The sequence below is a fragment of the Babylonia areolata genome, chromosome 26 (genome assembly GCF_041734735.1).
Source record: "Babylonia areolata isolate BAREFJ2019XMU chromosome 26, ASM4173473v1, whole genome shotgun sequence".
Classification (NCBI taxonomy): domain Eukaryota; kingdom Metazoa; phylum Mollusca; class Gastropoda; order Neogastropoda; family Buccinidae; genus Babylonia; species Babylonia areolata.
Window position 1 is genome coordinate 37,125,826 of NC_134901.1, and position 16,008 is coordinate 37,141,833.

Below are 16,008 nucleotides of genomic sequence, written 5' to 3' on the forward strand. Positions count from 1 at the left end.
CAGTCCTGTCTCTCCTGTACTTCAGTCTTGTCTCTCCTTCAGTCTTGTCTCTCCTGTACTTCAGTCTTGTCTCTCCTGTACTTCAGTCTTATCTCTCCTTCAGTCTTGTCTCTCCTGTACTTCAGTCTTGTCTCTCCTGTACTTCAGTCTTGTCTCTCCTGTACTGCAGTCTTGTCTCTCCTGTACTTCAGTCTTGTCTCTCCTGTACTGCAGTCTTGTCTTGTCTCTCCTTCACCCTTGTCTCTCCTGTACTTCACCCTTGTCTCTCCTGTACTTCAGTCTTGTCTCTCCTGTACTTCAGTCTTGTCTCTCCTTCAGTCTTGTCTCTCCTGTACTTCAGTCTTGTCTCTCCTGTACTTCAGTCTTGTCTCTCCTTCAGTCTTGTCTCTCCTGTACTTCCCCGTTGTCTCTCCTGTACTTCAGTCTTGTCTCTCCTTCAGTCTTGTCTCTCCTTCAGTCTTGTCTCTCCTGTACTTCAGTCTTGTCTCTCCTGTACTTCACCCTTGTCTCTCCTTCAGTCTTGTCTCTCCTTCAGTCTTGTCTCTCCTGTACTGCAGTCTTGTCTCTCCTGTACTTCACCCTTGTCTCTCCTTCAGTCTTGTCTCTCCTGTACTGCAGTCTTATCTCTCCTGTACTTTAGTCTTGTCTTGTCTCTCCTGTACTTCAGTCTTGTCTTGTCTCTCCTGTACTTCAGTCTTGTCTCTCCTGTACTTCAGTCTTGTCTTGTCTCTCCTGTACTTCAGTCTTGTCTCTCCTGTACTTCAGTCTTGTCTTGTCTCTCCTGTACTTCAGTCTTGTCTCGTCTCTCCTGTACTTCAGTCTTGTCTCTCCTGTACTTCACCCTTGTCTCTCCTGTACTTCAGTCTTGTCTTGTCTCTCCTGTACTTCAGTCTTGTCTCTCCTGTACTTCAGTCTTGTCCTGTCTCTCCTGTACTTCAGTCTTGTCTCTCCTGTACTCCAGTCTTGTCTCTCCTGTACTTCAGTCTTGTCTCTCCTTCAGTCTTGTCTCTCCTGTACTTCAGTCTTGTCTGTCCTGTACTTCAGTCTTGTCCTGTCTCTCCTGTACTTCAGTCTTGTCTCTCCTGTACTCCAGTCTTGTCTCTCCTGTACTTCAGTCTTGTCTCTCCTTCAGTCTTGTCTCTCCTGTACTGCAGTCTTGTCTCTCCTGTACTTCAGTCTTGTCTCTCCTGTACTTTCATGTCTCTCCTGTACTTCAGTCTTGTCTTGTCTCTCCTGTACTTCAGTCTTGTCTCTCCTGTACTTCAATATTGTCTCTCCTGTACTTCACCCTTGTCTCTCCTTCAGTCTTGTCTCTCCTGTACTTCAATCTTGTCTCTCCTGTACTTCAGTCTTGTCTCTCCTGTACTTCAATCTTGTCTGTCCTGTACTTCAGTCTTGTCTCTCCTGTACTTCAGTCTTGTCTCTCCTTCACCCTTGTCTCTCCTGTACTTCAATCTTGTCTCTCCTGTACTTCAGTCTTGTCTCTCCTGTACTTCAGTCTTGTTTCTCCTGTACTTCAGTCTTGTCTCTCCTGTACTTCACCCTTGTCTCTCCTGTACTTCAGTCTTGTCTCTCCTGTCTCTCCTGTACTTCACCCTTGTCTCTCCTGTACTTCACCCTTGTCTCTCCTGTACTTCACCCTTGTCTCTCCTGTACTTCAGTCTTGTTTCTCCTGTACTTCAGTCTTGTCTCTCCTGTACTTCAGTCTTGTCTCTCCTGTACTTCACCCTTGTCTCTCCTGTACTTCACCCTTGTCTCTCCTGTACTTCAGTCTTGTCTCTCCTGTACTTCAGTCTTGTCTCTCCTGTACTTCACCCTTGTCTCTCCTGTACTTCAGTCTTGTCTCTCCTGTACTTCACTCTTGTCTCTCCTGTACTTCACCCTTGTCTCTCCTGTACTTCAGTCTTGTCTCTCCTGTACTTCAGTCTCACCTCCTGTTTGTTCGACTTTCTGTCCAAAGACGACCAAGTTCATCAACGGGTCCTTCCCTCTGACCTCGGACCGGAGAGACCCCTACAACCCCTTTCACCCTGCCCCCTTAATCTGGCCGCCTATCCATTACCGTGACAACCGGGGCTACAAGAACGGCACCTGCTCCTTTTCCACCCCCTTGCTTCTTGTGGCCGGCGTTTTTCATTTTGCCATCCATGTCAACCCTGGCTCTCCCACACACGTTGCCACGCTTCATCTGGGTGGGTCCGGGAGTGAAGGGGAGGAGGAGGTAGAGAGAGGTGGTGTGCGTAAAAGAGAGGAGGGGATCCAGGGAAAATGGGAACGCAGAGGCAGTATGTGTTTGTGTGTGTGCGTGCGTGCGTTTCATGTGAGAGGAAAAAAAGTGAATATTCATACACATATTGACACTTCTTTTTTTTCTTTTTTTTTTTTAAATAAAAGAGAAAGTGAATTGCACCAATGTTGAGTGCCTGTATCATTGTTTGAGAGAGAGAGAGAGAGAGAGAGAGAGAGAGAGCAGTGCGCATGTAGGTGACTAAAGGAATTTTTAAAAGAGAGAGAGGTGGGTTAAGGTGATGGTATCAAAGACACTGAAGTCATTTCACAAGAGGGAGACTTGGAGAGAGTTGCATTGACTTGCATGTCGTAAGCGTTAGTGGCCAATAATAATAATATGGTGGTGCTGATGATAAAAAAATGGTGATATTTGATGATGATGACAATGATGATGAACCTTAATGATGATGATGATTGGTGGAGATGGACATTAATGGTGATGATAATTAGTGCAGATGGACCTTAATGATGTTGATAGTTGCTGCAGATGGACCTTAATGATGATGTTAATTGGTGCAGATGGACCTTAATGATGATAATTGGTGCAGATGGACCTTAATGATGTTGATAGTTGGTGCAGATGGACCTTAATAATGTTGATAGTTGGTGTAGATGGACTTTAATGATGATGTTAATTGGCGCAGATGGACCTTAATGATGTTGATAATTGGTGCAGATGGACCCTCTGATATGAAGCTGGCAGCAGCAAAGGATGTGAAGACAACTATAACTGGAACTCCCTTAGGCAAGTGACATGCTTTTTTTTTTTTTTTCGTTAAAATAAGATCAAATGAAACGGAACAAACTACTGCACAGTACTGGGATTAATCTGGATTACCCATTTGTGTGTTTACATAAGCAAAAGATCAAATATGCACGTTAAAGATCCTGTGATCCATGTCAGAGCCCGATGCGTTATGGAAACTTGATGATACCCAGCATGTGTCAACCATGACAGAGTCATCAGCAAGTTGATGTTGGTGGTGTAATGGAATGAAGAAGATTATTGCGAAGACCTGTAGACCAAGACTTCAGAAAAAGACATTACTGGAATTGATTTTATATCAAAGATGTTAACAGTCCAGAAAGATTCTGAAATGTTCTCCTTCAAATTATGTTGCTATAATGAACATACTGAAGCTGACAAATGGAGACTGTTCTAGGTCTCTGCCACATATTTGGCTTCATGAAAGAGAGAGAGAGGGGGAGTGAGGAGGGAGGGGGGGGGGAATATAACTACTCAAGTTTGTTTCCCATATTTTTGTGTGTGCCATAACACTTCAGAAGAAGTGGTTGAATGTACCATCATAAAGAAAACACAGGAGAAACGAGAGAGAGAGAGAGAGAGAAAGAAAGAAGGAGGCAGAAAGTAAAAAGAAAACACCCCTAATCAACACAAAAACTTCACTGTACATGGTTTTCCCCATCCTTCTGTGGTTCCAGAGATGAACGTGTTCCACTGCCAGAACGGTACCACTATCGACATCCCCGAGTACACACAAGCCGGCCTGATCTGCGAGGACCCGGCCGAAACGCCGACCGGCTACCTGAAATGGGCCATCTACCCAAAGGCTCTCCAGTTCCCTCTCAGCCCCCCATCCAGCAACATCTCCTGTAACACCACAGGGTGCGAGGTGCCCATGTCTGCAGAGGACGTGATGGCCACCCGACCCAACGTTTCCACGAGTGTCCTCTACCTGAACATGCTGACCAAGAGGGACAGCAACCAGAGAGTGGAGTGCCGCACGCCCTCCCTCACGTTCTGCTTGACCCGGGTCGTTTGTGAGTTGTTTCAGTGGGATGTGTTTTTTTGTAGGCTGTGTGTTCTGCTGGCCGGTCATGAGATGCTGCAGTTGCATCATCATCAGCGCTTGTATCATGTCGTGTGGTCTGAATTACTGGGTGTTTATGAAGCATACAGTCACGCCCATATGGGCATACTTGCGCGCACACACACACATGCACATGCACGCACCCATATGCGCGCACACACACACACACACACACACACACACATGCATCCCTTTTGAGATTGATCATAATTTCGTGGCCTGTTGTTCTGTAACTGGTACCAGAAAGAAACCAACAACAAAAAAGCGATGGTGACATACATCCAGACTTCTTCTTCTGCATTCGTGGGCTGCAACTCCCACGTTCACTCGTATGTACATGAGTGGGCTTTTACGTGTATGACTGTTTTTACCTCACCATGTTGGCAGCCATACTCCGCTTTCGGGGGTATGCATGCTGGGTATGTTCTTGTTTCCATAACCCACCGAACGCTGACATGGATTACAGGATCTTTAACGTGTGTATTTGATCTTCTGCATACATATGAAGGGGGTTCAGGCACTGGCAGGTCTGTATGTATGTTGACCTGGGAGATCAGAAAAATCTCCACCCTTTACCCACCAGGCGCTGTCACAGAAATTCAAACCTGGGATCCTCAGATTGGAAGTCCAACGTTTTAACCACTCAGCTATTGCGCCCTTCATACAACCAAACAAAAATAGCAGCAGCGCTGTTATATGGTGACACAATTTCACTGTGGAATGATGCATAATTTCAAAGAGGAAATTTATTTCAGTGAACGCCAGATACAGTAGGATGCGATGTGACAATATTATGTTATACGGTACAATCCAGAACAGTACAGTGCAATACAGTACATTCCTTGTACAGTACAGCACAGTGCAGCCACAATACCATACCAAATTACAATCACAGCCGGCTTCAGACCACACTTTATTGATTGGACTGGATTATCGTTCAGTCACAACACATTTCTCTGTGTGAAATTTGGGCTGCTCTCACCAAGGACAGCGTTTGGTGATAATGCAGTGCACCCTTTTTTTTCTGCCTGTAAGTTATGTGTTTTCCTGTTGAAATGGTTTTTTTTGGTTTTTTAATAGATTTTGTCAGGGACAATCCTTTTGTTCCCATGGGTTCTTTTATGTGTGCTAAGTGCATGCTTCACATGGGACCTCAGTTTATCATATCATGAGACACATGGGACCATCTGATGCAAAGATCACCATGAGAATTAAGATCACCATGCAAGTTCTAGTGGAGTTGGGGGGAAAGAGAGGGGGGAGGGGGGATTTGATCTCATGCACTCAGATTCTCTCGCTTCCTAGGCGGACTGAGCTTTTGCTTGATTCTCATTTGACATTCTCCTTGTGAACCGTTCTTGTCAGCTCATGTTTATCCACTACTGCACCTTGACTGTTCCTTCTTGTTTTCCCAGACTCCTCGCCTCCGACCAACTGCCAGTTTGACTTCAACTCGACCACCTACACCATCACCAGCAGCTGTGAGGTGGACCAGATGTTCAGCAGCGATGGACAGTACACCTGTCAGTGGATCCAGCAGGTGAAAAGCCAGGTGAGTTTCCAAGGGTGAGGAGAGCAGCCCGGCATCAGACTTTTAATCTGAGGGTCAGGGGTTCGAGTCCCCTATTGGGCGCTGCCCCCCCCCTTTTTGCCAACGGCCATACCACGTTGAAAACACTGGTTCTCGTCCGATCACCGAAGTTAAGCAACGTCGGGCCCGGTTAGTACTTGGATGGGTGACCGCCTGGGAACACCAGGTGCTGTTGGCAACCTTTTCTCAAGGCCTGACTAAGCGCGTTGGGTTACGCTGCTGGTCAGGCATCTGGTTGGCAGATGTGGTGTAGCGTATATGGATTTGTCCGAACGCAGTGACGCCTCCTTGAGCTACTGAAACTGAAACTGAGGAGACTCGCTGAATTGTTAAGATGCCAGAGAGGTCGGATTCTATCCTGACCCCTACCCCCCCACACCCCCCCTCCCCCCATGTCCCTCACTGTGAGGGTGAGACCCTTCATAGGGGTGATGGTCTCTGTATTGAAGCGGATGGTGAGTTTTGTAGGGTGGGGAGACTCACTAAATTATTAGACGCCAGAGAGATCGGATTCTGTCCTGACCCCCCACCCCCACCCCTGCCCCTCCCCCCCTCCACTTCCCAGACAGTGATGGTAAGGTCCTTTATGGGGGTCATGGTCTTTGAGTTGAAGCTAATGTTGAGTTTTGAAGGGTGGGGAGACTCTGAATTATTAAGATGCCAGAGAGGTTGGATTCTGTCCTGACCCCCCAACGTCCTTCACTGTTAGGGTGAGGCCCTTCATGGGTGTCACAGTCTCTGTGTTCTGAAGGGTGGGGAGACTCACTCAGTTATTAGACGCTAGAGAGGTAGGATTCTTTCCTAACCCCCCTGCCCCCCCACCCCCTCCCCCCCCACCCCCAACGTCCTTCACTGTTAGGGTGAGGCCCTTCATGGGTGTCACAGTCTCTGTGTTCTGAAGGGTGGGAAGACTCACTCAGTTATTAGACGCTAGAGGGGTAGGATTCTTTCCTAACCCCCCTGCCCCCCCACCCCCTCCCCCCCCCTTCATGGGTGTCACAGTCTCTGTGTTCTGAAGGGTGGGAAGACTCACTCAATTATTAGATGCCAGAGAGGTAGGATTCTGTCCTGACCCCCCCCACATCCCTCACTGTTAAGGTGAGGCCTTTCACAGGGGTCACAGTCTCTGTGTTAAAGCTGATGGTGAGTTTTGAAGGGTGGGGAGACTCACTTAATCACTAGACGCCAGAGAGATCGGATTCTGTCCTGACTCCCCAAGTCCCACACACAGTGAAGGTGAGGCCTTTCACAGGGATCACAGTCTCTGTGTTGAAGGTGATGGTGAGTTTTGAGGGGTGGGGCGTTTCACTGTATTAATCATTTGTCGTCTTTGTTTCGGTGTCCCTGTCTTCTTTGCCTTCTTTTCAGAAGTGTTTCCCCTGTGCCGGTCATGACTTTCCAGTTCACAGCCGTCCTCAAAGTTTGGTTTGTCACAGCCCACAGCCAGCAGTCCACAGGGAGCTGTCAGAAAGGAGGGAGGTGGAAGAACGGTTCAGTTAACATGCTTATATGCCAGTACCATGTCTGTGAGGGTTTGAGTTCAAATCCCGGTCTTGCCCTTTCCCCCAAGTTTAACTGGAAAATCAAAGTGAGCATCTAGTCATTCAGATTTGCAATGTTTTTAAAAGCGAATATGTGAAATGCTTTTATTTGAGAACATATGTTTATTACTCTTGTTTAATCAAGTTATCCGCGCGTGTGGGGTGGGTGGTGGTGGGTGGGGGGGTGCGGTGCGGGTGTGTGCTGATTATCTGATTGTGGTTTTCCGCAATTCATCTTTATTCTTATCTTATCTGTCTATTATAATCAATGTGCAGCATAGTAGGCTATTTATAATTATATTCAAATAATGTTTCTTAATTCTTTCTGTTTTTACATTAAGAATACTAGTTATTACCTGCAGTGTGTGGATGTATGTATGAAACGATGTATGTGATATTATTTTACATTTGTATCTTCGTAATATTTGTAGGGGCTGTTGTTGGCTTTTACAGTTATGGTCCCCATGTTGTTTACTTGTTTATGTTGTGATAATGCACCTGGCCAAATTTCTCCAGTTGGAGATAATAAAGTTATTCTTATCTTATCTTATCTTATCTTATCTTACAATAAAGCTGGTTTCTGTATGCAGCATGCACGTGGTGCACTGAAAAAGAAACCATGGCAACACAAGTGTTGTCCTCTGGCACATGTAAAAAACCTTCCTGAGTTCATTCACATCTGATTAAAACTGTTTACTTCATTCAAGAAGTTCATTGCAACTCGTACATGTGTCCAGGACTGTTCACCCAATCTTCAGTTCATTGCCCAGTTCACACAACTCTTTCAGACGAACAAGCTCCCAGCCACGGATTTCACCACCAAGTCGTTCAGGGACCGCATCAACCGGCTTCCCTACAAGTCCGCCAGGTGCTCCCTGTCCTTCCAGCTGCTGATGGTGACGGCGGAGACCTTCACCTACAGCATTCAGCTCAGCCCGGGATCCACTGTGTACCTGGCCACTTTGGTGCTGGGTCAGTGGCTCTGTTTGTTTAATAGGGATACTTACTTATATAGCGCCTATCCTTGGTCAGAGACCAAGCTCTAAGCGCTTTACAAACTCAGTGTCATTTACACAACAGGCTGCCTACCTGGGTAGAGCCGACAGGCGGCTGCCATTGGGCGCTCATCATTCGTTTCCTGTGTCATTCAATCAGATTTCAGGCGCACACATATGCACACTTAAACATGTAAGATTTTACGTATATGACTATTTCGTTTATTTACCCCACCATGTAGGCAGTCATACTCTGTTTTGGGGTGTGTGGTTGCTGGGTATGTTCTTGTTTCCATAACCCTTCGAACGTTGACATGGGTTACAGGATCTTTAACATGCGTATTTGATCTTCTGTGTGCGTATACGCAGGAAGGGGGTTCAGGCACAAGCTGGTCTGCACAAATGTTGACCTGGGAGATCAGAAAAGTCCCTACCCTTTACCCACCAGGCACAATCTAGCACAAAAGCTATGGGCGATACAGAAAGAAAGAAAACGTTTTTGTGAAGGAAAATAAGTGTAGATTCTGCTTCTTGGCTTTTTTTCCCAATTAGGTTGATTGTAGATAACTGTTCAGGCATGTAAAGTCAAGATAATCATTTTAGTGCAACAAAAAGTCTATTTCCACCTCTACAGAATGACATCCATAAAGAAAAGAAAGAAAATACAGCGAGAAATAGCATGCCTGTTGTCAGATTATACCTGTAGAAGAAATTAAAACAGGCTAGAAGTTAAAAAACCCCACCAAATCACAGCTCGTGCAGACGTGTAAGTAAATCACTGTCCCAACAATGATAAAGGTGGGTAAAGTCAATGTATAAGGTCAGTCACGGTCTCAGAAACTGAGCTGGCAAGCTTTTTGACAGCAAAGAGCGTTTGGAAGTGAGAGGGTGAAGTTCTTTGATGACGTTCAGTCCTTTCAAGTTGCATGCGGGCTGATTAAAGTGTCTGCTGTGCATCCAGCTTGCCACCTCTTCAAACAAGTCATCCATCTGATTCAGCGGGGAAAAAAAGCGTTAAAAACAAAAAGCACATTTCACGCCCAGTGCAGGTTCAACTCTGCCTTTCATGAAAATTGTGGAGCATTGGCGGTTGTCAGTTTCCTACAGTCTGCATTGAAATGTGAGTACACTCTTCCCAAAAGCGACGCCCCCTTGATGACCTCTGGTGGCTGCCATTTGACCTATCGTCTTGCAGCACTCCTCTCCTCCCCTTCTTCCAACACTCGCTGCACGTATTCTGTCAGTCATAGCCACTTGTTCAAAAATGCTGTCTGATAGAATGGACGGACTGAATTACTACCATCAAATGGGCTGTCAGTTTCATCACTGTTGCTGTCAATCACCTTTGTTTTCAAACCAATCATCAGACAAGAGAGATCCTTCTCCATCACGAAAGCTGTCCATAATTACAAGCAGAGCTTTCAGAATTGTGTAAATCTGCTGACTGTGACTATTTGCTTTACTGGACACAGTTTTCAATGCATTTTTTTTTTTGCATATGATGCAACCCCCTTTTCCACACACGTATCCGTGGTCAGTTAGCAAATTATTATCGAGTAGAAAGGGGTCTTCTACCTGATGTATGTTCATTTAAATAGTATTTTTTTTATAACCCAGGCACATCAAACTGACTGCTCGGAGTCTGTTTGTGTGAATTGAACCAAAGTCCAATGAAGGAAAAATCAGAACATATACTTTTTGTAGGATGTCAGCTGACGTCTTATAGGCACTCTACTGATTAAATGTTTTGAGAAACTCCAGAATGGTTGTGAAGATGATTTCTGTTATATGCTTCAAGACAATTTCAGTGTTTATCAAGGACTCTTTGTGTTGTGTATGGTTCTAAATTTCTTGAAAATCTGAGATGATTGCCATCTACCTGTGTTTTAAATGATTTCTTTTTTTTTTTCATTTTTTTTTTCAAGATACCCATGCTACACCAGAAGTGAAGCTGACAGGTGCTAAAGGTGTCAACACAACAATCAACGGGATTCCTACAAGTAGGCTTGCTTAATGTTTGCAGTGGTAATTTTTGACTCACTTGTGTAAACAAAGTGAGTCTATGTTTTAACCCGGTGTTCGGTTGTCTGTGTGTGTGTGTCTGTGTGTCTGTGGTAAACTTTAACATTGACATTTTCTCTGCAAATACTTTGTCAGCTGACACCAAATTAGGCATAAAGATAGGAAAAATTCAATTCTTTCCAGTCATCTTGTTTAAAACAATATTGTACCTTTGGGATGGGCACAAAAAAAAAAAAAAATGAAGCCTCAGTATATGCAAACTGCATTTACTGTTATATTTATATTTTTTGTATTCTCTAAACTTGGCACTTTGATCTGATATTCTGACCCAACAACAAGAGCAGTCATTAATATCATTTTTTGTTCAAACAGGAACTTCTTTTACTAAGCATGGAAGTTTTATTTATTTTGCAAACGTTTTGGTGCAGATAGTAAAGAAGGGAAATTACTCTGTAATTAATGCTAGGGGACTTAATTTGCTTTAAACTGATCTTTCTCATCTTAAATATTACATTTTGAAATTATACTCAATACATAAAAAGCTTGGATTTTTTTAAAGTGTATCACAAGTGAGTCTTGAAGGCCTTGCCTCTCTTCTTCTTTCTTTGGTATTTCTCTCTCTCTCTCTCTGTCACCGTCTCTCTCTCTGTGTCTCTCTCTCACTTCCTTTGTCTCCCTGTCTCTTTTTTTCCCTTTTTCATATTAATTCTTCTTTTCCTTGTCATGTATGTTTGTTTGTATGTGTCCACATATGCTTGTGTGTGTGAGTGAGAGAGAGAGAGGAAAATCTGTGTGTGAAAAAGAGAGAGAGGGAGGAAGAATGGTGAGTGTGTGTGTGTGTGTGTGTGTGTGTGTATTTTCCAATTAAGAATAATGTCTTATTTATTAACTCTGTTATTTGATAATGTAAATATCAGGACTAAGTTCTGTTAAAAAAAAAAAAAAGTATATGTGAGTGCATGCACATTTTGTATTTGTATTTGTTATTCTTTTTATCACAACAGATTTCTCTGTGTGAAATTCGGGCTGCTCTCCCCAGGGAGAGTGCGTTGCTACACTACAGCGTCACCCATTTTTTTGTATTTTTTTCCTGCATGCAGTTTTATTTGTTTTTCCTATCGATGTGGATTTTTCTACAGAATTTTGCCAGGAACAACCCTGTTGTTGCCGTTGGTTCTTTTACATGCGCTAAGTGCATGCTGCACACGGGACCTCGGTTTATCGTCTCATCCGAATGACTAGCGTCCAGACCACCACTCAAGGTCTAGTGGAGGGGGAGAAAATATCGGCGGCTGAACCGTGATTCGAACCAGCGCGCTCAGATTCTCTCGCTTCCTAGGCGGACGCGTTACCTCTAGGCCATCACTCCACTTGTGTGCACATGACAGAGGGAAATGTCTTCTGCATTGAGCTTTCTTCTGTGACCTGTCACAGCATCATTGAGTGCTGCCCTTTTCCAGAAAAACTTGTGGTCACCACCTCCACCACCACAACCACCACCATGGCGCCCATACCCCCCACCCCGCCACATGTGATCGCCTCCACTGAGCGACACCACCAGACGTCCACAAAGCTCACCACCACTGTTGTCGCAGGTGATCGGATCTGTGTCTGTTGATGGAGACCTTGTGCATGATGTATTAACTCACTTAGTACTGCCAATTCACCCCCCCCCCCCGCCCCCCCCGACTTTCCCCACAGGGAGTTGCAGTCTGCGAACGAAGAAGAAGAAGAAGATGTGTGTGTGTTTGTTTGCGAGAGTTTGTATGTGCGTTTGTGAGTGTTGTGTATGCTTGTGTGTGTGTGTTCATTTGTTTGAGTTTGTGTGTTGTGTGTGTGTGTGTGTGTGTGTGTGTGTGTGTGTGTGTGTGTGTCTTTCCTCACAGACTGCCTATTTGTATGGGTCAGAAATAAAATCGCCAAAAAACAAATGTTAGAACTTATGAACGGAATATTTCCAAACTGATCAGTCACATAATGAGTTAGTTGGGGCCAAATATAAAACTTCTTTATTTTGCTATCACCGAGTGAGATGATGAAAGTATCCTTAATTTTTATTTGAAATTTGCACACTCTGATGACATGTAAACGAATCCAGGAAAGCACAAAGAGTTTGAAACAGATCGAAAAAGGCCTTGTTGTAGAAGGCCTCCATCAGGGCCCATCATCCAGAGTGAGTTAATGCTCTGTTTTACCATTGTTGATGAACAGCTGGAGTTGAAATATAAAAAAAAAGCCACTCTCCTTCCTCTCTTCCTTCCTTTCTTCCTCCCTCCCTCCCTTCTTCCCTCGCTTCCTTCCTTCCTTCCTGTCCCTTGATGTCTGCTGATGTCGTTGGGGCACCCGTGAAGACATCGCCACCACTCTCCTCCACCTGTCTCTGTCCTCCACGGCTCTCTGGGATTCCGCCAGATTCATGCCTGTCCATTCCTGGATATTATCTCTCCCACCTCTTCCTTCATCTTCCTTGTCTGTGGCTTCTTCTGACTGTTCCTTGCAAGGTGGTCTTTGTTAACTCACTCAGTATGGCCAGTCCTCTCTTCTCCTCTACACAGACCCCTCGGATATCCAGTGGGTGTCTGAATGACCCAACCTTTAGCTTCCGTCATCAGAATTGTGGTATTCTTTGTCAACATTCACGTCTTCAGTATAAGAGCCTTCCGCTTGCAATATTTTGATGATGGTAATTGGGGTGAAACGCTGTTAACGTCGTCTCTTTCGCCGTTCATATGGAAAGAGTTGTCCTGTTAAGCAGGAAGCATGTCCGTATCACCAGGAAAAAAAAAGAAGAAAAAAGGTGGTGGCAGGTAAACAAAAAGAAAAAAAAAGGAAGTGCTAGTGCTGTGCTCTTGACGATGTGCTCTCCGACTCCCCAAGGAAAGCAGCTCCAAACTTGACTCTGAGAAATCCTGTATGATGAACGACACAGAATCTGTCACAGGTTATTCTTCTCTTTGGTTTGAATTGTCTTTCACCCCCGAAAGCGGAGTATGGCTGCCTTCGTGGCGGGGTAAAAACGGTCATACATGTAAAAGCCCACTCGTGTGGATATGAGTGAACACGGGAGCTGCAGCCCATGAACGAAGAAGAAGAAGAATTGTCTCTATTCACTGCCAGGTGATTTAGACTGTTTCATGGATGAGGGGTAGAAATATTGAAATGTTTTGGTGGAGTGTTGCCGAAAAGAGGCATTTATTTTCTTTTTTCTTTTTTTTTACATTTCATTTTCTCTCTTTTTCCACTCTTTGCTTCTTTCTTTTACTCCCTTAAGTTTTCTTTACATCTTTCTTTTTTCTTTCTTTCCTTTTTTTTCTTTCGTTCCTCGTTTCTTTCTTTCCTCCCTTTTCGTTCTTTCTTTATGCCTGTTTGCCAGTCTGTCGAGGGTTAGCGTTTTCTGTCTGTGTTTTACCAAGAGAGGTTGTGTGGTTGTCTGTATTCTGTCTGTGCTTTACCAAGAAAGGTTGTGTGGTTGTCTGTATGTCTGTATTTTCAGTGTTTTATGGAGAGCAGTTGTCTGTATATATCTGTCTGTGTTTTCTGTCCACATTTTTACACAAAGCGTTTGTGTATGCGTGTATTTTTTTGTCTATACTTTACAGAGAGCAGTCAAGCCCAGACGCTGACCTATGTAGGGATTGGGGTGGGTGGAAGCATTGGGTTTATTGTGCTCATCGCTGTTGTCTTGATTGGCTTCTTCGTCCTTAGGAAATTGTCAGGTGAGTGTGTGTGTTGGTGTGCAAGAAACTGTATGTGTGTATCAGTGTGGGTGTGGGCGTTCATACGTGTGTGTGGCGGGCGCAATAGCCGAGTGGGTAAAGCGTTGGACTTTCAGTGTGAGGGTCCCGGGTTTGAATCTCGGTAACGGCACCTGGTGGGTAAAGGGTGGAGATTTTTCCTGATCTCCCAGGTCAGCATATGTGCAGACCTGCTTGTGCCTGAACCTTCTTCGTGTGTACACGTAAGCAGATCAAATACGCATGTTACAGATCCTATAATCCATGTCAGCATTCAGTGGGTTATGGAAACAAGAACATATCAGCATGCACGCCCCTGAAAACGGAGTATGGCTGCCTACATGGCTGGGTAAAAACGGTCATACACGTAAAAGCCCACCCGTGTACATATGAGTGAACATGGGAGTTGCAGTCTGCGAACAAAGAAGAAGAAGATGTGTGTGTTTGTTTGCGTGAATTTGTATGTGCGTTTGTGAGTGTTGTGTATGCTTGTGTGTGTGTGTTCATTTGTTTGAGTTTGTCTGTGTGTGTGTGTGTGTGTGTATTTCATGCTTACAGGTATCAGATATACTAAATTGTATGCATGTATTCATGTCTGTCGTCTTGGTTGTGTGTGTGTGAGAGAGGAAGAGAGGAGACGAGAAAGAACTGGTCACAGGATAAGTTTGCGTTTGTGATCCTGACGCTGATTATAATGATGAGAACTACAGTGGTTAAGATAGTGATGCCATGAATCCGAACGACACCAACAATAAAGACAGAGACACAGCAGCAATATTGATTCATCATCCCCCATGTACAGACGGGCTTCTAAGTGTATGATCCATTTTACCTTGCCGTTAAAGGCAGCCGTGCTCTGTTTCCAGTGACGATAACCATGCTTTTAGCCTCCCTCCCCTGTGAAAAAAAAAGGAGAGTGACAGTGACGACGATGACAATGATGAGTGTGATGATGCCTCTTAGGCCAAGCACGGGAGAGGGAGGAGAGTGAGGGTGATGAGTATTTCTACACGCCGCACCTGAAGAGCGACAGCATGGAAGACGCGGGCAGCACCGTCGCCATCGTTGGTCCCTCCGACAGTCGTCACAGCAGTTCCTCTCTGTGAACAGCCCCCTGGTGTCCACGGCTCCTTTTTTCCCCACCCTGCTGTCGCTCTGCCTGTCTGTCTCTCATGTCTGTCTGTTGATCTGCCTGTCTGTCTGTCTCTCATGTCTGTCTGTTGATCTGCCTGCCTGTCTCTTTGCCTGTCTCTCTGCCTGTCTGTCTCTGTCTGTTTCTCTGCTGCTTGTCTGTCGCTCTGCCTGTCTGTCTGTCTCTCATGTCTGTCTGTCGCTCTGCCTGTCTGTCTGTCCCTCTGCCTGTCTGTCTGTCCCTCTGCCTGTCTGTCGCTCTGCCTCTCTGTCTGTCTCTCATGTCTGTCTCTCGCTCTGCCTGTCTGTCTGTCCCTCTGCCTGTCTGTCTGTCGCTCTGCCTGTCTGTCCCTCTGCCTCTCTGTCTGTCTCTCATGTCTGTCTCTCGCTCTGCCTGTCTGTCTGTCCCTCTGCCTGTCTGTCTGTCGCTCTGCCTGTCTGTCGCTCTGCCTCTCTGTCTGTCTCTCATGTCTGTCTCTCGCTCTGCCTGTCTGTCTGTCCCTCTGCCTGTCTGTCTGTCGCTCTGCCTGTCTGTCCCTCTGCCTCTCTGTCTGTCTCTCATGTCTGTCTGTCGCTCTGCCTGTCTGTCTGTCCCTCTGCCTGTCTGTCTGTCGCTCTGCCTGTCTGTCCCTCTGCCTGTCTGTCTGTCCCTCTGCCTGTCTGTCCCTCTGCCTGTCTGTCTGTCGCTCTGCCTGTCTGTCCCTCTGCCTGTCTGTCTGTCCCTCTGCCTGTCTGTCTGTCGCTCTGCCTGTCTGTCTGTCCCTCTGCCTGTCTGTCTGTCGCTCTGCCTGTCTGTCCCTCTGCCTGTCTGTCTGTCGCTCTGCCTGCCTGTCTCTCATGTCTGTCTGCTGCTCTGCCTGTCTGTCTCTCATG

At 45.5% G+C, this 16,008-nt stretch overlaps 1 protein-coding gene and 1 non-coding gene across 3 annotated transcripts in view; both read left to right on the forward strand.

The window, feature by feature from the left end:
- LOC143300432 (uncharacterized) overlaps positions 1-15,343 on the forward strand; it is a 59,577-nt gene extending 44,234 nt beyond the window's left edge. For both annotated transcript variants that reach the window (XM_076614084.1, XM_076614085.1), the window contains exons 20-28: positions 1,961-2,192; positions 2,966-3,034; positions 3,733-4,071; positions 5,537-5,673; positions 8,042-8,225; positions 10,174-10,248; positions 11,731-11,865; positions 13,870-13,986; positions 14,968-15,343. In XM_076614084.1, coding sequence (XP_076470199.1) covers positions 1,961-2,192; positions 2,966-3,034; positions 3,733-4,071; positions 5,537-5,673; positions 8,042-8,225; positions 10,174-10,248; positions 11,731-11,865; positions 13,870-13,986; positions 14,968-15,110 — 1,431 coding nt within the window. In that variant the 3' untranslated portion in view covers positions 15,111-15,343. The remainder of the gene's footprint in view (positions 1-1,960; positions 2,193-2,965; positions 3,035-3,732; positions 4,072-5,536; positions 5,674-8,041; positions 8,226-10,173; positions 10,249-11,730; positions 11,866-13,869; positions 13,987-14,967) is intronic.
- Positions 5,772-5,890, forward strand: LOC143300884 (5S ribosomal RNA). The gene has a single exon (XR_013057705.1). It is a non-coding gene; the product is annotated as a 5S ribosomal RNA (ribosomal RNA).
- Positions 15,344-16,008: the final 665 nt, after the last annotated feature.